Source organism: Carcharodon carcharias, chromosome 13 (genome assembly GCF_017639515.1).
Source record: "Carcharodon carcharias isolate sCarCar2 chromosome 13, sCarCar2.pri, whole genome shotgun sequence".
In the NCBI taxonomy this organism is placed as follows: domain Eukaryota; kingdom Metazoa; phylum Chordata; class Chondrichthyes; order Lamniformes; family Lamnidae; genus Carcharodon; species Carcharodon carcharias.
This window is the reverse complement of record NC_054479.1, coordinates 134,709,682-134,731,117: the sequence shown is the minus strand read 5'-3', so window position 1 is coordinate 134,731,117 and position 21,436 is coordinate 134,709,682. Positions and strand designations below refer to the sequence as shown.

Below are 21,436 nucleotides of genomic sequence, written 5' to 3'. Positions count from 1 at the left end.
CTTCATTAGCAGAGGTGCCAGCCTGTGGATAAGATGTTTAACTGGGATCCTGTTTGCAAGCTTCAGTTATAAGCAATGGTCCTCATACTGAACCTTTTAAGAGCACTGCTGTATACGTCCCTCCATTACTGTTTCTGCTGTACATGAATGACTTTGAGTTGAGGATGCAGGGCACGATTTTGAAATATGCCGATGACACAAAGCTTAATTTTAGTGAACAGTGAGGAAAATAGTTAAAAACTTCAACGGGACACAGGCTGGTGGAGTGGGTGGATAAAATGCAAAGCAGAAAGTGTGAGGTGATGCATTTTGGTAGGAAGAGTGAGAGACAATACAACTAAATAGTATAATTTTTAAGTGGGTGTAGGATGAGAGAGACCTGGGAATGTTTGTGTACAAATGTATGAATGTGGCAGGACAGTTAATAAAATGAATGGGATCCTGAGCTTTATAACTTGGAGGCATTGAGTACAAAAGCCAGGAAGTTATTTACCACAACTCTGTTGTCTGTTGTCTATCCCTTAACCAATTTTGTATCCATGCTGCAACTGTGTCTTTTATTCCATTGGCTTTCAATATTGCTAACAAGTCTAAAATGTGGTACTTTATCAAAATGCATTACTGCCTAGACACACTGCTAGAATTACCACTTGGGTAAGGTACCAGGCAATATCAATGCCCGTGGAACTAAATCCTAGCGTGAACCAACAGCTTCAAGAGACGCTTCAACTTTATCTTTACTTAAAACGTTATTTATTGTAAGCGGCCCAAGCCAGAAGATTGGATTCTGTTGCTAGCTTAACAAGATTTCATTGAACTATTTGTTACAGAAGTGGAGAACAGGTATGAGATGCATGTCTCAACACGATGACCCATGTTGAAAGGTCAGAGCAAGAACAGATGATAATTGTAGCACGCAGGTGGTGGGAATAGAGGCTGTATATGACATTGCACTCTAGGTCACCCCATTACTGATGTACGCATTGCTGTACATTAACTTTCATTGTTCCTAAATGGATGGAAAAGCACTCCAGATGATTTCAAAGGCGCCACTCTGTGATACTAAAATATTGATAGAGCAGCCACAGGGCCTAGACCTTTTCCAGTGGTGTGTAGTGTATGAAGGTTGAAGCTGTGATGTCCATTGAGCTCATTGATCAAGGCTGTGGAACCAAAAAAGGCCACAGCAGAGCTGGATTAGAAAGGGAGAGAAAGTTGGGAAGGATTCCAATCCCGGTTAGTGGCTTCTGGCTGAAAAAGGCTTATTTGCATTTGAACATTGGGGAAGAATGGGATTGGGCTCAACAGTTCATGATCAAAAGCCTGCCAACATTCATTGACCTGCAGTCACACATTGAGAATGACATCAATGGGCAAGGCGATGATGGAAGCTGGCACTAATGGAACTAGACACAGCATGAGTCCGCTTCATCGGGAGAGAGAAATGAAAACTACCCTTGAGCCATTTTTCCTTCAATTCGTGTCTTGTTTCTGTTTTGCAGGCAGAGCAGCCCAGAAGTAACTGGATCATTACAAAGGTAGGGCCTTGGTTTCTCTTCAGTGAAAATAAGTCAACTGATTTCTATGTTTCTCAAGTTGATGGACCAATTGTTTTTAGTTTGAACTGGGAATGGGAAACAAGGTTACATTTGAGGCATTTACTCTGAATCTGTATTATATTAAAAGAATGGAATTTTGGTTGATGTGCAGGTGGGGAGGGAGGGCATGCATTTGTAAAATCAGCAAAGCAGTTCATTTTTCCAGCTCAGAGGCCTTGTACACCCCTGCTGATTTCCTCAGTGATGCTTCTGAAGGTCGCAAGATAAATACAGATGAGAAAAGTTATTCACTGCAACTTAGCTCATTCATGTAGAAAACGTGGTCACAGCCAGTCACATCCAACTGTCACTCAAATGATTTCCAATTTTTTTTTTTCATCTGTCACCCTGGCTGTATGTATTAATTACTCATTGTTTGTAGAAGAATTTGCTGAGATTAGTCCTAAATTTGTTTTGTTTTTTTCAATTTGAATCCATACATCTTGTTCTTATTCCTTGGCTTATTTTGAAGTAACACTCCAGTCGGAGCAGCAGTTCGAATTGATATGGTGCCATTAACATGGGAAAGCCATCCCAGGCTACTTAATTGAGCAACAATTAACAGTGAGACAAAGAAGGAGATGCTCAGGGGCATAATTAAAAGTGTATTTGAAAGGTGGATTTTAAGGAGTATCTTAAAGCAGGAGAGAGGGGTAGAGGGGCAGAAAGGATCAAGAAGAATATTCCAGAGTTGGGGGCCTATACAGCTGAAGGCATGGTAATGGAAGAAAATAGAGGAGAGTTCTTGGAGGGTTGTGGGGCTGGAGAAGGTTACAGAGTGTGGATATGTGAGACCATGGAGGGATTTGTACATGATAAGTTTAAGCCAGAAGCTCCAGGGACTGAGAACCAATGTAGGTCCCCAAGGACAGGAGTGATGCATAAGCGGAACTTGGTACAAGATAGGAGATGGGCAACAGTCTCACTTACTCACTTTCAAGGTTTATTATTCACAGGGCGTTCCCTCATCTAATTAAATGTGGGTTTTTTCAGGTACAAATTGTGGAGTTATTACATCTTATCAAATCATATAGAAACCCAATTTGTGTCTTGTGTTATGGACATGGGAGAGAGGCAAAACTGAACTCCTTTATTTCCCTCACCATCTATCCATAAGTAGAGGTGTTTTAATTTTTGAAATAGGCTGTGGCATGTTTCCTCAACCCTCTGTTTGTGAGGTCAAGTTTTAAATTGACTTGCAGCAACTCTCTTTCGGGTTAAAGGAGAAGCATAGTTTATTCACGTGCTCAAACCTGGGAATGGTCACAACGTCATAAACACACACACACACGCACACGCACACGCACACGCACACGCACACACACGCGCGCGCGCGCGCACACAATAAGAAGATAGGAAAGAAGAGATTTGGCAGCCATGAATAACTTAAAAGAAAAAGCACAACAGATATGGATATCAGTTCACATGATTGCCAGAGTCCATAATGTCAGAGTTGAGTGAGCGTTCTTTCCTGGAGAAGCTACAGTTCAGGCAGGTTCAGCTAGATCAAGCAGAATTCCTTTGAAGTTGATGGTGACTCAGCAAGACGAGGTTGGTATACAGAAACTTGGCCTGCTCAGCATGGCAGAAATCTTCCAGAGAAACAGGCTGAGACTTGATGCAGGCTGTTGGTCAGCCTTGAGTCCTGCTTTGATATTTGCAGGCTGGAGTTTAAATAGCAGACTGAGTTATGAGTCTAGAAATGTAAAAAAATTTTCAAAAGGCCAGAAGCTTAGATACTGTGATATTGCCCATTAATGAGTCAGTTGGAGGCTAACCAGCAGTTTCTGTGTCCCTGGTCAAAATCCATTGTTCACCTTAGGAGATGGAATGGTGGCTTTTAGCGCCTCTCCAGGCATAACAAATTTTAGTGGCTCTCCTTTTTTTATAGGACCAGGCTAGAAAGACAAGTTGTCTGCTGGTCCCTGGTTTTGTTGATTGTACTGGGTCCTCGCAATGAGAAGTGAGAGATGCCACAAGGATGTAGGTTGAGCTTTTGTCCTGTAGCTGCTATTGGAAATTTCCAGAAACGGTAGCCAACTTGTATATCATGTGACCTGCAGCAGCCATCCTTTGGATCAGCAAGGTCCACTTTTTTAATAAGCAAAAAAGTAAGGTTTGATTTAAACCTTTTATGATATCTTTCATGTCTTAGGGACATAACATCTGTAATCAGTGTGTTATCAATATTTACCTCATACATTGAAACACCAAAGGAAAAGTGACAGGGACAACTGAGTTATCGACATGATCATTGCTCTTTGCAAAAAATCTTCATGTTTGCTTCCATGTAACAGATGTCACCAAATTGAAAAGCAACTCCCAGAAGCCCAATCCTGCATATAAAAATTATTTTTATAAATCTGTGATTATGTTCAGGAAAAGACTTGACAATAAGGTGTTGTTTATGTGAAAATATGGTGTTTTCTCACTTGGTCCTTTCCTTTTCAATTAGCGTTATGTTCCAATTTGCTCCCATCAAATGAGAAATACTTATGTCAAAGTTGCATTATTTTTAAAAATTCAGTTTCAGGACATGGGCGTCATTGGCAAGGGCGTCATTTACTGTCCAACCCTAGTTTCCCTTGAGAAGGGTCAGTCACCAGGAATGGCCATTTTATGTCCAACTCAGGGTTCAGTGTGACTTGGAGGGGAACATGGAAGTGGTGAATTTTCCACGCGCCTTGCTATGCTTGTCCTCCTAGGTAGTGGAGAGGTTTGAGAGATGTCCTTAAAGAGGAAAAAATGATATCTGAGGGACTGAACTCTAACAAATTCCCCCTCCCAACTCCCTGCTGCTTGACCTTGCAAACCAATGACTCGCACTGCTTCAAGGAAAGGAGTCCTGGTCCCCATGGGTTTGGTTTAACTGATTGCTAGCTGGGAGTTCACAACTTGCATGAAACTGATGGTTTAGCTGCTTTGAGTGTAGAGTGTCATGCAACGTGATGAGGTACCAAGTAGTTGGGCTTGGGGGACAGCCCACACGATCAAAGACAAAATTAACGAATGGAAAATCCTATGGACCTGTAATTGGGCCTGAATTTCCATCAGGCGCAAAGCTCGGTAATGGGAGTGCTGAATCTGAAATGTACACCTTACGTGCAAATCATTCCAAGGGGCTTTGCAGGGGAATTGTCCATCTCACACATGACTGTTGAACTTCCAGCTGAACCGAAAGCCGAGGTGCAGAATTCCTTCTTTTTAGCTGGGGGATTTGTAGATCTTGGACTAGATTTCGAGCAGCAGCAAGAAGGCAAGTCAACCAGGAGGAGGAGTACGGAGATGGCAGGATTCCAGGGGTAGTGCAGTTTATATTAAAGAGTGCCGTTAATGAAGGGAGCTCTGTGCACAGCAGCAGGACCCCATCAGCGAGGAAGCTGTAGCCTCACGCCAGATTCTCATACGCCAGGTATGAGAAAAAGTTTAATAAACAATCCTGTTGGTTACATCTCTTTAACGAAGGATGAGAGCCCTCGTCTGTAAAATCATTTGAAAATTCTTCATGAACATGTTCCCGGGAAAATCCCACTCCATGGTTTGAGGTTTGGCTGGGAGTCCTAGCAGGAGCTCATGAGCTCAGCACCTTCCTGTAAAGCCCCACAGGTAGCTACATTACATGAAGGCACTCTGGGGTACATTTTCTAGTTTAGGCTTTTGATTTTGCAATTGGGACAAATCTTCCCTCATCATGAACTTGCTGCAGGGATGTTATTACCAAGGGTCACAGTTAGAAGAGCAATGGTTTGATGGCACTGACCTAGAATTAGAAAATCCGCACAGGCATGAAAACAGGACAAGGCCATTCAGCCCCCACTGATTTATACCTCAACTCCATTTGCCTGACTTTACTCTCTATCCTTAGATTTTTTTTGTAAATTAAGAGCATCAATTGTGTCACGCAAGCAGCAGTGTCTGTACTGTAAAAGTACATGGAGGAATGCAAACCCAAGGTAATAAAAACAGGAAATTCTGGAAATACTCAGCAGGCCAGGCAATACCTGTGGAGAGGGAAATAGAATTAACATCTTGGGTCAATGACCTTTTCTTCAGAACTGACACTGCCTAACCTGGGTATTTCCAGCAGTTTCTGTTTTTATTTTGGATTTCTGGCATCTGTAGCGCTTTGTTTCTGTATTAATGCAAATTCTAGCTCAGGATCCGCAGCTTTTATTTACTGATGACCAGACGTATAATAGAAATTAAAGATGAAAGATTGCGAAGGCTGGAAATTTGAACTGAGAGCAGGAAATGCTGGAGTTGCGCCACAGGTCAGTTAGTATCCGAAAGTGCAAAGAGAGGTTAATGACTCGTTTGGGATCCTTTCTGCTGACAGATTTATCATTTTCATCTCTCAACCCACCCTGACGTATCTCCTGGCTTTAAAGGAAGGTGTGGAGTACGACCAAACATAATGTACAATTGGTGCTCAGGATTGCTGTTCAAAGACTACTTGTGCCTGTGTGGACATTTGTGTGACTAATGTCAGATAACGCAGATATTCAGAGTGGCAACTAGGATCGTGAGTTCCAAGGATTGCCAAGGGAGCAAAGGACTGTCAAAACCGAGGAATAGAATACAAGCTGGTAGAAGTCATGCTTCAGCTATACAAAGCCCAGGGCCTGATTTTCACACGTGGCGTGTGCGCGATGTCGACAGGCTGGAAGCAGATGTAGAATCCGCTCCTGTTCTCGACGCAATTTCACACTGGGTGCCCAGTTAAGTCCTGGCCAGCCTGAAACACGTCCCTCAATTGGCCTGACGGTGGGGTGGGAACGAGCTGGGCTCTGGGTCCAGTAGTATCTCCCAGGACTTTGGTAACTTTGACTGAACTTACAGTGGAAAAGCAGATAGGTCCTACAATGTGGAAACGAATTTGGCGTTAATGTAGTGGCTTTTCGGCTATGAACTGATCCCAACTAAAACCTTCCCTGGTTCGATGTTTTTGTATATACTAGCTCTGCAATACGCCTTGAAAATCTACAGATCCTGCCCAGCATCCACCACTGATCCAACTACACTTTGTGGCCGCAGTGAGGAAGATGTGGGTGGGGGGGAGGGGGGGAAAGTAGTTGGGGAGGGGGGGGGTTCCCTTCATTTACTCACATCAGTGAAGAAAGAAAGAAAAAATAACGAATAAGCGTTTCTCCAGCACCTTTCATGATTTCAGGACACCCCAGAGTGCCTCACCGCCTTTTGAAGTGCGGTCACTGGTATAATGTGGAGAATGTGCCGGCCAGTCAATTTGCACACAGCAAGCTCCCATAGACAGCAATGTTGGGTCTTTTACATTCATCTGAGAGGGTAGACCATGGTCTCAGATTAACATCTCACCTGAACACTGGCACCACAGACAGTGTAGCACTCTCTCAGGACTGCTCTGGGACTGCAAGCCCACGTGCTCAACTCTCTGGCGTGGGACTTGAATGCATGACCTACTGAACTCCAGGCAGCAGAATGCTCCGACACGATGGACGCTCATGCCATCAAGGGTGCATCTGGTCTACCTGCTATTGCGGCTCTGGACTGCTCGGCTGAGGTGGCGCAGCGAGGGCTAGTGACTGTGGTGGGGGTGGGGGGGCGAAGTGAGGGAGGTGGCACTGGGGGCTGCAAATGAAATGTTGTTCTTCCCTTTTAAAAGGGAATCCTTTTAAAAAAAAACTTTTTAATTATGCAGGGGTCTGGTCATATTCTACATCTGCTGGGTCAGTTGGGACACCTCCGATGACAAATCTGCAGTATCTGTGTGCGGGGTCATAATGAGGACCTGGGTCATGGGGAGTCTGATGTTCAGAGAGCCCCTACCCTATGCTCAGCCACCTCACCCTCCCCATGTAATTATGGTGGCAATATGCCAAATGGCCATGGATTTTCGAGGCCAATATCTTTTGTAAACAACAATGTTCCCCATGGTCTGTACAGACCGATTTGTTAGAACCTTGGCACAGATTCGTAGATGAACCAGCTTAGAAAGCTAGTACAATCAAAAGAAAACCTGGCAAAACTCGGAAATACGACAGCAGCAAAATCACAAATAAAATGAAAGTGTGCTCCAAGGGCCTTTTATCCCAATCCTTGGATGACAAATCGATAGGAACATAATACCCGCCTGCCCTTTTTGCCCATGTGACGGGCGCAAAATCGCACGGTCAACCTAAAACCTGCGATAATAGGCTTTCTAATGGCCTTAATTGGCCCTTTCATTGTCAGTGGGCACAGCTCCAACTCCTGCACCCACCCGCTGACCTCAATATAGCACGAGTGCGCGGTGATGTCAGGACGCACGCCCGGTGTTATCTCGCGCAATTTTACGCGTGTTCGGGTTGGGCGTGCACCCGGCGGAGTGTCGTAAAGTTCCGGCCCTGGTTACACCACAGCTGGAGTGCTTTAGGTTCACCGCATCTTGGGAAGGATAACATTACCCCGTGAGGCAGAACAAGGTAGATTTACTCGAATGATCCTGGACTCCAAGGGTTGAGCTGCGAGGAGGGATTTTTAAAAAAAGACTAGAGTTGTATTCCCTGGAATTTAGAATACTAAAGAGTGATTTGACCAAAGTTTTCAAGATATTCAGTGGAGCTAAGAGAGTAGATTTGGAGAAACTATTTCCATCAGTTGGGGAATCTAAGACCAGAGGGCATAGGTCTGGCTGTAATTTTTAGGCTTTCAAGAGTGAAATTAGGAAACCCTCCGACGCACAGAGGGATTGATTAGGTTTTGTTGGCCATTAAAGGGTATCGGTGAAAGTGGGTATATGAAGTTAGGTCGCAGATCAACCATGAGCTCATTGAATGGCGCAACATGCTCGAGAGGCTGTCCTTCCTGTTACTGTAACCTTATGACCTGGACCTCAGCAGGACCCACCCTCCTGAGCTTGGGAGTAGGGGTGGGGGCAGGTGCGGAGCATGGAATAAACTGCAGCAAATGACATTGTCAATGAGTAAAGGGTACATTCAGTAAGCTCTGCTTGGGAGGTGAGTAAACATCTCACTTCCGTACGGCACTTGCACATTCTGCCCAAATCGTCAGTCGTAAGCAAAGCTAACGAGGATCCTCGTGATGTTTTTTTAACTAGATCAGCAGGTCTCTGAGTAATTCAGGGCTGATTAACAGCTGATGGATTTTAATCTGCAATTTTATTTTTCTTGTTTTTAGTAACGTGGCTTTGGCAGATGTTACAGATCTCACTGCGTGGCTGCTATTTGGAAACCTTAGGAATGATTGCAGAATGCAGCCATTTTGTGAAGCAGTTGTTTTTTTTTTATTTGTTGATGGGATGTGGGCGTCTGTGTCCATTATAACAGTGGTAGCTAGTTAAAGCTTTGGGCAAAGATTTTGGGTTTAACAATATTGTCAGAAGCTCGAGACACAAATGTTCAATGCCCTGACATAAGATCATGCACAATCACCAAAGGTTTTCACTCACCAGTTCCCACTGTGCATCCCTATGAGTCCGAGAATAAAGATAGAAGAGAGCCATGGCATGTTTGTTTGCGTAAGTGCTCCTCATCTGTGGATTTAATTAACTGAAATAAATAAATAGACTCCAGTGCAGTGCTGGGAAAATACATCAGACTATTTTTGGACTCTGGATTTTTTTTTTCCCCCCTTGGCAATTTTTACTTTTACTAAATGGGGAAAGTAAGTGAAGGGTCATTACTGGAAACCAGCAGATGTTTTTATGTGACAGGGAGGAAGTCACCAGGAGCCCTGATGTTGTCAGCAGCACCTTGAGTTTACATAGCATTTTTAATGTCTCAGGAAACTTCACAGTATAAACAAAATTTGACATCAAGCCACATAAGGTGTTGGTAGGACAGGCAGCAGAAAACTTGGTCATTGGACAAAGAAGTAGGCTTAAGGAGCGCATTAAAGGAGGAGAGAAAGCCAGAGACGTTTAGGGAGGGAATTCCAGGACTTAAGTCTTGGATAACTGAAAGCGTAGCCGCCAATGGTGGACGGAAATTGAGGATGTGGAAAAGGTCAGAATTGGAAAGGTGCAGATACCTCAGAGGGCTGCCGGGCTAGAGGAGGTCACAAAGATTGGGAGGGGTGAAGCTACAGCAAATAAGGGTGAGAATTTAAAAATCAAGGCACTGCCAGACTGGGAACCAACATAGGTCAGCGAGCACAGGGGTGGAGTGTTCAGGACGTGATGTGAGTTAGGATATGGGCAGCAGATTTTTGGATGAGCTTCTGCAAGGTGGGAGGCCAGTCAACAGAGATTGGAATAGTCAAGGTGCTATGTAGACTCAAGCCCTTTTTTTTCATGTTTGCTGTCTCTCCTGTTGGCTGCACTCATTAGTGTATGAGAGTGAATAGTCAGAGATCTGGCAATATCATAGGCCCATGGAGGCACTGGGCCTGTGAATTATTCTCATGTTGAAGCTGCCCATTCCTGCAAAGCCAGAAGCAATCGAACCTCTCTCTTGTACAATAGAATCTGCAAGAAGATAAGTAACTTGCATTTATATAGTACCTTCCATGGCCTCAGGACATCCCAAAGCATTTTACAACCAATGAAGTACATTTGATATGCCACTACTATTGCAATGCAGGAAACATGGCTGCCAGTTTGCTTTGAGTGGGATTTTTCTGTGCACAATGAAATCTATAACTGGACGATTTTTAGATACTAGTTGAGTGATGATTTTTGGCCAGAGCACCCCTCTGCATGTCATTGAATAGTGACATGGAATTTTTTTACATCCGCCTGAGAAGATGGTGTCCAGGTTTCATGTCCTGTCCAAAAGATGGCACCTCTGACAGTGTTGGGCTCCCACAGTACTGCACTGGAATGTCAGCCTGCTGGAAAAAATCTGCTGAAATTTTAATTGGCAAATTGAACCCATGATGCTCTAACAGAGGCAAGAGTACTATCAGCTGAACTGCACCTAACAGTGTGTCACAGAAATGTTTGTGAAGGGAGCAACTGTTTATGATGTTTACAAGAGTGTAACAGAAGGAGACCATTTGGCCCATCATTCCTTTGACTCTTTGAGAGAGCTATCTATTAGTTCTGTCCCCTGCTCTTTCCCCCATAGACCTGCAAATGTTTCCCTTTCAAGTATACGTCCACTGCTCGTTCGAAATTTACTATCGAATCTGCTTCATACGAAGGTGGCAGCTGGAGACTGAGTGCAGCGGGGCCGAGTGCTGAAACCTGGGAATTTCCAGATGGATCAGTGCTGGGGCCTCAACTTTTAGGACCTACATTAATGACTTGGAAGAAGGGACCAACCAGATTGTAGCCATGTTTACCGATGGTGCAACGTTAGGTAGGAAAGCAAGTAGTGAGTCTGCAAAGGGATATAGAGAGGTTAAGTGAGTGGGCAAAAATTTGGCAGATGAAATATAATGTGGGGAAATGTGAGGATGCCCATTTTGCTAAGAAGAATAGAAAAGCAGAATATTATTTAAATGCAAAGATGCTTCTGAATGTTGCAGTACAGCAGTCTCCGGGTGTTCCTGTAGACGTATCACAAAAAGTTAGCGTACAAGTACAGCAAGTAATTTGGAAGGGAAATGGAGCGTTGGCCTTTATTGGAAGGGGTATGGGGCACAAAAGTAGGGCAATCTTGCTACAACTATACAAGGCATTGGTAGGACCGCACCTAGAGTACTGTGTACAGTTTTGGTCTCCTTAAGGAGAGATATTCTTGCATTGGAAGCAGATCAGAGAAGGTTCACAAGGCTGATTCCTCGGGTGAAGGGTTTGTCTTGTAAGGAAAGGCTGAGCAGGCTAGGCCTATGTTCATTGACGTTTAGAAGAATACAAGGTGATCTTATTAAAACATATAAGACACTGAGAGGACTTGACAGAATGGGTGCTGAGAAGATGTTTCCTCCTATGGGGGAATCTGGAACCAGGAGGCACAGTTTCAAAATAAGGGGCCTCCTATTTAAGACAGATATGAGGAGCATTTCATTTCTCAGAGGGTCATTCATATGTGGAATACTCTTTCCCAGAGAGCCGCGGAGGATGGGGCATTGAATATACACAAGGCTGTGTTAGACAAGTATTTGATCTACAAGGGAGTCAAAGGTTATGAGAAACGGGATGAAAGTAGAATTATGGCCACAGTCAGATCAGCCATGATGTTATTGAATGTCAGAGCAGGCTCGAGGGGCTGAATGGCCTAACCTGCTCATGTTCCTTATGATCATATTCCACCACTGTTTGAGGCAGCATATTCCAAATTATCCCAGATGTGTGCCAGCTGCTAATTTCTGTTGTATGCCCCTTTAATTTGTTCCTAGGCTGTGGAGCTCTCCATTCAGTTATTGCCAGATAGCGAGTTGGAGTGGGGGGGGTGCGGGTGGTGGGGGTTTGCTGTCTCTTACAGCCTCTCCGCTGTTTGCTGCTGATGGGATTGGGTTTCATAGTGCAGGCTGCAGGCCACCTCAGCTGTGTTTATTTATTCAATTGTGAAGCAGCAAAGAAAGTAAGAAAGTAATTAAAGAGAGATCAGCACATTGATGTAATCTGAAAGCTGGCAAATTTATTCTGTCTAAAACATCAGCCAAAGGGTAGTTTGCCCCAGGCATAAGGTGAGTGACATTTTCCAGCCGTGTTTCTAACATGCAACCTATGAAGCAGAAAGGAATGATGTGTCTATATAGCACCTTTCATGGTTCTTCACATTCTCATTTGACTCCGAGATTGTACAGAGTTTGTAGATTGTCGGAGTTTAAATTTGTCATGTTTGGATACAGGGTCACACAGTTGTTTGAAAAAAAATTCTTAATAATGTTCATGTTAATTCATGGGACTTGGGCATTGCTGGCAAGTATGCTCTAAAGTACTTTATAGCCGCTGAAGCAGTATTTTATATTTTTAAGTGTAGTCACTCCAACAGTGACTACAGGCGCCTCCAATATTGCAGCATTCCCTCAGTACTGCACAGAAGTGTCAACCTGAATTAGGCACTCCCATCCCTGGAGTGAGAATTAGAACCGAGACATTTGGGAAGGAAATCGGTAAGCACTTTTTCCACATGGGTGGTGGAAATGTGGAATTCTCTTTTCCTAAAAGGCTGCAGACAGTTGACACACGAGGAAGAAAGGGATAGAAATGTATATTTTTTTAATATGTATATTCATTCATGGGATGTGGGCCAGCATTTATTGCCCATCCCTAATTGCCCTTTAGAAGATGGTGGTGAGTTGCTTTCTTGAACCGCTGCAGTCCATGTGGTGTAGATACACGCACAGTGCTGTTAGGGAGGGACTTTAAGGATGACCCAGTGATAGTGAAGGAGTGATCTTATTCCTATGTATCTGTGGCCCTTGTCCTTCTAACTGATAGAGGTCACAGGTTTGGAAGGTGCTGTTGAAGAAGCCTTGGTGAGTTGTTGCAGTGCGTCTTGTGGAAGGTACACACTGTTGCCACTGTGCATCAGTGGTGGACGGAATGAATGTTTGTGCATGTGGGCTGCGTTGTCCTGAATGGCATCAAGCTTCTTGAGTGTTGTTGGAGCTGTGCTCATTCAGGGAAATGGGGAGTATTCAGTCACACTCCTGGCCTTTGCCTTGTAGATGGTGGACAGGCTTTAGGGAGTCAGGAGTTGAGTTATTCTCCATGGAATTTCCAGCCTCTGAGCCGCTGTTGTAGCCACAGTATTTATATGGCGAGTCCAGTTCAGTTTCAGGTCAATGGTAACCCTCAGAATGTTGATAGTGGAGGATTGTGATGGTAATGCCATTGAATGTCAAGGGGAGATGGTTAGATTCTCTCGTGGTGAAAATGGTCATTGCCTGGCACTTGTGTGGCAATGTTACTTGCTGCTTATCAGCCCAAGCCTGAATATTGCCCAGGTCTTGCTGCATATGGGTACGGACTGCTTCGATATCTGACGAGTCATGAATGGTGCTAAACATTGTGCAATCACCTATGAGCATCCCAACTTCTGAACTTATGAAGCAGCTAAAAATAGTCAGACCTAGGAACACGGCTCTGAGGAACTCCTGCAGCGACGTCCCAGAGCTGAGATGACTGACTTCCAACAACCACAACCGTCTTTCTTTGTGGTAGGTATAACTCCAACCAATGGAGAGTTTCCCCCATGATTCCCATTGGTTCAGTTTTACTGGGGCTCCTTGATGCCACACTCGGTCAAATCCTGCTTGATGTCAAGGACAATCACTCTCGCCTCACCTCAGGAGTTCAGCTCTTTTGTCCATGTTTGAACCAAGGTTGTAATGAGGTCAGGAGCTGAGTGACCCTGGTGGATATGTATTGGAGTAAGATGAAGAAGGGTGGGAGAAGGCTTGGGTTGAGCATAAACACCGACTTGATATTCTGTGTTTTAAATCTGGTGGAGTACTATGTAACTGGAGGTTCCAAGGCTGAAGTGATGAATTTTTGTTGGATTAGGATAGGAATCTGGTTAAGCTGGCACTCAGTTGAAAAAGGAGGCCAACTAGAAGATCAATGCCCCATTTGTATCATGATGATGATCTTAAATCCCGTTCACCTCACTTCACAGCACGCTAATGTGGAAGGGTTGGCCAAACAGTGGTGAGGCCATTTCTGATGTCAGTGTGGCTGAGCTGATGGGTAGCTGCTGCAGTGAAGGATCTTCAAAGGGGAGTTTCTATGGCAGGGTGAACCTCTTAATCTTGACATCTTAGTACTTTGCATTGAGTTACAAATGACAGCCCCATTTCCCAACTATGGGCAGAAGTGATTCATTTTAAATATAAGCCAGACTACTTTCTATTGAGCAGTGACTAACTCAAGGGTACTTCACAGATCTAGTATTATGCAAAACCAAGTACTTTTTCTAATACTTTATTTTTGCTTATTTTTGTCTCTCCTTTCGCTCTCTCTCTTCCCCTCTGCACCCCCCCTCCCATACACCCAGGCAAACTCCTCTATCTTCCAACTGCAGCAATAGCCCAGAGCTGCCAGCCTATCAACTCAGATCTATAGGTTGTTGGGCTGCATTACAAGTTCCTGGGACAACAGCTCATCGTCCAACTCAGTTACCATACAGGGACTGTCCATTAGGAATTGTCCTACACTCTGCTTGTTTCATGTCTGAGAGTCAGTGATCGATGTGAGAGTTACCCAGGCTCTGACCCTTAAAGAGTTCAGTCGAGATGTAATCAAATCAAGGGATCGGTGTGTTCCATTCTGCGGTTGTGAATAAGTCATAGTCATTTTATTTATTTAAAATATTAATCACTGGTGTTTCGACCTCATGCAGTATTTATGGTGGAGTGCTCTAGAGAGTGAGTGGTTTCACAGACTGATACATGAACACATATCAAGGGGTTTGATTTTTATTGGCTGTGTCTTCCTCTTTGGGAATTTGAGCTCCTTTCAGCTGATCCTTCAGGGAATGATTTCCTTGGGATAATTTTATATTCAAGTTTTTCTTTTCAATCTTAATTAAGCACCAATTAGTTCTTCCTGCAATCGAACCAACGGAAGGCGTATTGATACCTACCAAAGCATCAGCTTCAAGATACGTTGGGTTGTCTATCATCTGCCTTCCTGATTATCAACCTGATTCTATGAATCATATGACACAGAAAAAGGCCCTTCAGCCCATTGCCCCTGTCTCTGCTCCTTGAAAGAGCTATTCAATTCAACCCATTCTCCCGGCTCTTTCTCCAAAGCCCTGCAAACTTTCCCTTTCAAATATTTATCTATTTCCCTTTGAAGGTTACTATCAAATTTTGTTTCCACCACTGTTTCTGACAGTGCTTTCCAGGTCATCACGAAACCACATGTAAAGAATTGTTTCCTTTGCCAATTACTTTAAATTTGTGTTCTCTGGTTGCTGACCTTCCTGTCTGTGGAAACCGTTTCTCCTTATTTTCTCTATCAAAACCCCTCATGATTTTGAATGCCTCTATTAATTCTCATTTCCATCTTCTCTGGCTTAAGAAGAACATTCCTAACTTCTCCAATCTCTCCACATAACTGAGAAGTACCTTACCCCAACACCATTCGAATAACTCTCCTTGATGGGCCCTGTGAGACCTTGACATCTTTCCAAAACTGTGGTGCCCTGAATTGGACACAGTACCCCAGCTGAAGCCTAACCAGCTATTTTTAAAAAAAGATTAGTATAACTTCCTTCTGTGGAACAATGATCTGTTCATGCATCTGACTGATACCACCTACTCCGGGTCTGACATGGATCAAGCACATAGTCCAAGATGGTTATTCACATTGTACCTGCCTTCACTCCTCTATCTAGAGCATTGACACAGCATACACGAAGGAGCAAAATTAAGAAAGTCTATATTTTATATAGCACCTTGTCACATCTCTAAGAAATGTCCCGTAGGGTCTCTCATGCAGTAAATAGTTTTGGCTGCTCACTGTTGTTAATAGCCAATTTGTACACAGCAAGCTTCCATAAACCTACAATTAAACGACTGACTAGTTACTCTGTGCGTGTAATGATCAGAAGCAAAAACTCCAGCTAATTTTTTCACCCCTTCCCTTTCCATTTGTGTGCTGAGACTAATTGTAGCATACCTACTGCAACCCAACTGAGATCAGCTAATGGAAGCAGGGATCAAAGCATTGTGGACTGTATAAACCAGCTGTGTGCCAGACAGCGAACTTATCAACTGACATTGTGGGAGCTCTTAAAAAAAAATCTATTTTTAAAATTGTCTGCAAAAAATTCCACCCATATTATTTAGCAGGTGTTCCTGTGCTGCAAGTGGTAGAGAAATAAAGAAGGCACTGAGAGGTGAGATGTGTTTCAGATTCCCATTACACTGCCATTAAAATGGGATCTTCAAATTGATTTAAGTATTTAGGAGAGTTGAAATTTTTTTACTTCAGATGATGACCCGTTAAGTTCCAACAGTGTGAGCACTAATAAGTAGACTAAAATATATTTACAGACGTGGGGGCAAGAATTCCTTTGTTCAGTATGTGTAGCAACATCATTCCTCTCATTTTGAAAGACATTCTCTGTTCTTTTGGAATGAGTTTACTATTGAGGTTGAAGAGCAAACAGAGGAAATATCATAATTGAATCTCCAATATCCCTACACATTAAGGCTGTTAACTCCAATAATCGAAATATGTATCTTCTTCTCCAGAACCTCAAAACTTTTGGTGGGTTTGGGAATATTGGATAAGCCTGCTAATTATATCCATACTTGTGTATGCACACGTGTAGGGATGTACTGCTGAGAAGCTCCTTTAGCTGAACAACAAACTTTATTTACAGAGCTGATAGATTAGCTACAGGCCTCTAGCATGAATACAATACACACTCTAGACTAGGAACTCTCCGCCCCTTATCAGCTTCCCCATGCCCGGTGCTGATTGGCCGATCTGACCACGTGACCCTTAGTAACGCTGGCTTTAAAGCAACAATCACCACAACATGCATGTTCACTCTCACACAATGCACATGCACATGTACCTCATTATTTAAGAAGGGAGGGAGAGAGAAAACTATCGACTACAGACCTGTTAGTTTGATGTCACTGGTAGACAGATTGTTAGAATCCATTACAAAGGATGTGATAAAGGACTCTTAGAAAATAATGAATGGATTGGCCAGACTTGACGTGGATTTATGAAAGGGAACAAACCTGTTGGAGTTTTTTGAGGATTTTACTTGTAGCCCAGATAAAGGATAACCAGTGGATGCAGTGTATTTGGTTTTTCAGAAGGCTTTTGATAAGGTCCCATACAGGAGGTTAGTAAACAAAATTAGAGTACATGGGATTGGGGTAATATACTGCGTTGGATTGACAAGTGGTTAACAGACAGAAAACAGAGTAAGAATAAATATGTCATTGTCAGGATGTTACTGGTGGGGTATCTCAAGGGTCAGTGCTTGGGCCACAGCCATTCATAACCTTTATCAATGATTTGGATGTGGGAACCAAAATATTTCCAGTTGTCTGATGACACAAAACTAGATAGGAATGTGATTTGTGAGGAGGATGCAAGGAGACTTCAAGGGGATTTGGATAGGCTAAGTGAGTGGGCAAGAACATGGCAGATGGAATACGAACATATGAATTAGGAGCAGGAGTAGGCCACTTGACCCTCACCCCTTCAGACTGCTTCGCCATTAAATAAGATCATAGCTGATCTGATTGTAACCTCGACTCAACATTCCTGCCTACCCACGATAACCTTATTTATCAAGAAACTATCTAGCTCTGCCTTAAAAATATTCAAAGACTCTGCTTCCACTACCTTTTAAGGAAAAGAGTTCCAAAGCTCTCAGCCCTCTGAGAGAAAAAAATTCTCCTCATTTCTATCTTAAATGAGCGACCCCTTATTTTTAAACCATGATCCCTGGTTCTAGATTCTCCCACAAGAGAAAACAGCCTCTCCACATTCACCCTGTCAAGACCCCTCAGGATCTTAAAAGTTTCAATCAAGTCGCTTCTTACTTTTCTAAACTCCAGTAGTTACAAGCCTAATCTGTTCAACCTTTCCTTATAAGCTAACCCACCCATTCTAGGTATTAGTCTGGTAAACCATCTCTGAACTGCTAATGCATTTGCATCCTTCCTTAAATAAGGAAACCAATACTGTGCATAGTACTCCAGATGTGGTCTCACCAGTGTCCTATACTACTCAAATATAACCTCCCTACTTTTGTAATCAATTCCCGTCACAAAAAACGCTAACATTCTATTAGCTTTCTTAATTACTTTCTGTATCTGCATACTTGCCTTTTGTGATTCATGCACTAGGACATCAAGATCCCTGTGAATCAGAGCTCTGCCATCTCTCACCATTTAGATAATAAGCTTCTTTTTAATTTTCCTGCCAAAATGGACCATTTCACTTTGCCCACATTATACTCCATTTGCCAGATTTTTGCCCACTCGTATAACCTGTCTATGTCATTTCATAGCTTCCTGATGTTCTCTTCACAATTTACCTTCCTACCTATCTTTGTCTTGTCAGCAAATTTAGCAACCATATCTTCGGTGCCTTCATCCAAGTCATTTATATAAAGTTGAGGCCCGAGCACTGATCCCTGTGGTGCACCAGTCATGACATCCTCAATATAATGTGAATGTGTAAAGTTACCCACTTTGATGGAAAAAACAGAAAGGCAGAGTATTTCTTAAATGGTGAGTGGTTGGGAAGTGTTGATGGCCAAAGGGACCTGGGTGTCTTGCTCATGAATCATTAAAAGCTTGCAATGCAGGTGCAGCAAACAATAACGAAGGCAAATGGTATGTTGGCCTTCATCACAAGGAGATTTGAATACAGGAGTAAAGATGTCTTGCTGCAATTGTATGGTGCCTTAGTGAGGTTGCAATTGGAGGATTGTGTACAGTTTTGGTCTCTTTATCTAAGGAAGTATTTGCCATAGAGGGAGAGCAACTGAGGTTCACCAGACTAATCCCTGGGACGGCAGGATTGTCTTATGAGGAGAGGCGAAGAAAACGGCCTGCATTCTGTAGAGTTTCGAGGGATAAGAGGTGATCTCATTGAAACTTACAAAATCCTTACAGGACGTGACAGGGTAGATGTGGATTGAATGTTTCTCCTGGCTGGTGACAGAGTCTCAGAATAAGAGGCAGGCTATTTGAGACTGAGATGAAGAGGAATTTCTTCACTCAATCTTTGGAATTCTCTACCACAAAGGGTTGTGGAAGTTCTATCGTTGAGCATGTTCGAGACAGGAATCAATAGATTTCTGGAGACCAAAGACATCAAGATATGAAGATAGTGGGGAAAATGACATGGAGGTAGATGATCAACCATGATCTGTTTGAATGGCGGAGCAGGCTTAATGGGCTGAATGAGCTACTCCTGCTTCTGTTTCCTATGTTCCTAAGTACACCTGCATATTCACACACAACACACACGTGTACACAGACACATTTGTATGCAGATGTACATTCACACACATTCTTTCACACAAACACATCAGCATCAAGCCCTATGCGTGCACATGCACTCTCACGCAGACAATTCCCCCCACACTCCTCCACCACACCCAATTTCATATACACAATCTCAGACACAGCACGTCCTCCTGCACCCTTGCATGCATGTACTGTGTTACAAAACTCTGTTTTGATTCTGCAATTGCAGTGTCCATTATAGATCTGGATTTAGTAATTGTTTTCATGGTTATTTTTAAATACTAGCACCATTTACATTAGACAATCAGAAATGGCAAGCCTGATACTAACCGTTTGCTGATTGCAAATCTTGATTGTCTTCATTCAGTGAGTCAGCTAATTAGGGCTATTTATGGTCATTAGAACCATGCATACAAATAACCCATAATTAGCTGACCTGTCACCATTAAACCCAACAAATACTAGTCATTATCTTTTAAGATTCCTGATTATCTCCATTCAGAAAATTAAATATGTGACTGTGATGAAAATATTGTCTTTGTCGCTTAAAGTGAATTCGTTTCCATTCTGTTTAGACCAGAAATTCAAGTGATAGTTCGAAATTCATTTCTAGAAGGATCCTGTTTAGCCACATGAAAATATCGCGCCAGTGCTTCACTTGTAACGGATTTTATCTTTCCCAATTTTCTGTCCCCTGCTCCTGAAACAGCTGCTTCACGGGGAAATGAGACCCTCCCCCCCGGCCCCCCGAAGCGGGCCTGGTCCATCATTCAATTTGATCTATAATTTAATTCCATCTCTGCAGTTCTGTAACCCTGGACTAACAAAAACCTAATTTTGACTGAGCCTCAACAACTTTTCGGGGATAGGGCATGATTTTTGCCACTCTGTGTGAAGTCGTGTGGTGGCAAGAGAGGCCATGGAGTCCCACTAATTTGTAGGACAGAACTTGTCATGACACACCTTAGTAGTAATAGAGTATTGAAGTATTATGGAATCGACTAGAAATCAAAGTTATACATTTATCACAGGAACTGTCTGTAAACCAAAACATGATAAAGGTATGGTTGAGGAGCTCAACAAAACATTGAAAAGGATCCAAAGTCAGACTCCGTATGCTGACGTAATAGGAGGAGATTTTAATCACCCAATGTTAACTGGAGTGGAGGAGACACTAACCCAGATCACTTACACTTGTGCAAAGACTGCAGAACATCTCTCATGATTGTTGATCGTGGAATAGAACAGCTGTTTGAAAAACCAACTAGAGGGAATACTCTCATGGACCTCGTACTCACCAACAATACAAGTTTGTTCACAAGGATATCTGTAGAACCAGAGGTTAGTAGTCACTCAGTCATCGTATCTGACCTGCATCTCTCAGGTAAATACAAGAAAAAGGCCAAGAGGAATATCTTCATTGGGGGAAAAATGTGGGCAAGGAAAGAATGAGAAAATACCTTCAGAATTTCAGTAATTGTTACTTTATTAATTTAATCTCAACACAAGAAAAATGGGACAAACTGCAAAACACCTTAACAGAAGCATTGGGTAAATATGTACCATCCAAGGTTTCACCCAACAGAGAAACCTCCCATGGTTCCATAGAGATCACCATGGCCAATGGAGAAAGAAATGGCGTCTTTACAACAAGGTTAAGAAGTCCGAGATGAGGAGAACTGAAAGGAATTCAAAACCTGATGGAGGAAAGCAAAAAAAAAACGCTTTCAACAAAGCAAGGGAAGATTATGTTTCTAGGTATCTTAGGATTCTCCTTTAAAAGAGATTGTAAGATCCCCTGGTCCTTCATTTAAAAAATCAGAAAGGAAGAAGTGGGCATTTCAGATACCAAAATGGTCAGTAGAGTTATATGTGATCCTAAAGTTAAGCAGAAATACTAAGAGTGGAATTTTACGCAGCGGCATTTTATGTTCCTGCCGAAGTCAGTGGAGTTTAGAATGGCTTGCAGCATTTTATGACCCTGTCCCTCCTGCAACAGGGCTGTAAAA

At 43.0% G+C, this 21,436-nt stretch overlaps 1 protein-coding gene across 9 annotated transcripts in view; it reads left to right on the top strand.

Moving 5' to 3' along the window:
• celf2 (cugbp, Elav-like family member 2) overlaps positions 1 to 21,436 on the top strand; it is a 522,862-nt gene that overhangs the window by 89,979 nt on the left and 411,447 nt on the right. For all 9 annotated transcript variants that reach the window (XM_041203230.1, XM_041203243.1, XM_041203244.1 and 6 more), the window contains one exon: positions 1,503 to 1,538. In XM_041203230.1, the coding sequence (XP_041059164.1) occupies positions 1,503 to 1,538 (36 nt within the window). Of the gene's footprint in view, positions 1 to 1,502; positions 1,539 to 21,436 lie in introns of those variants that run through there.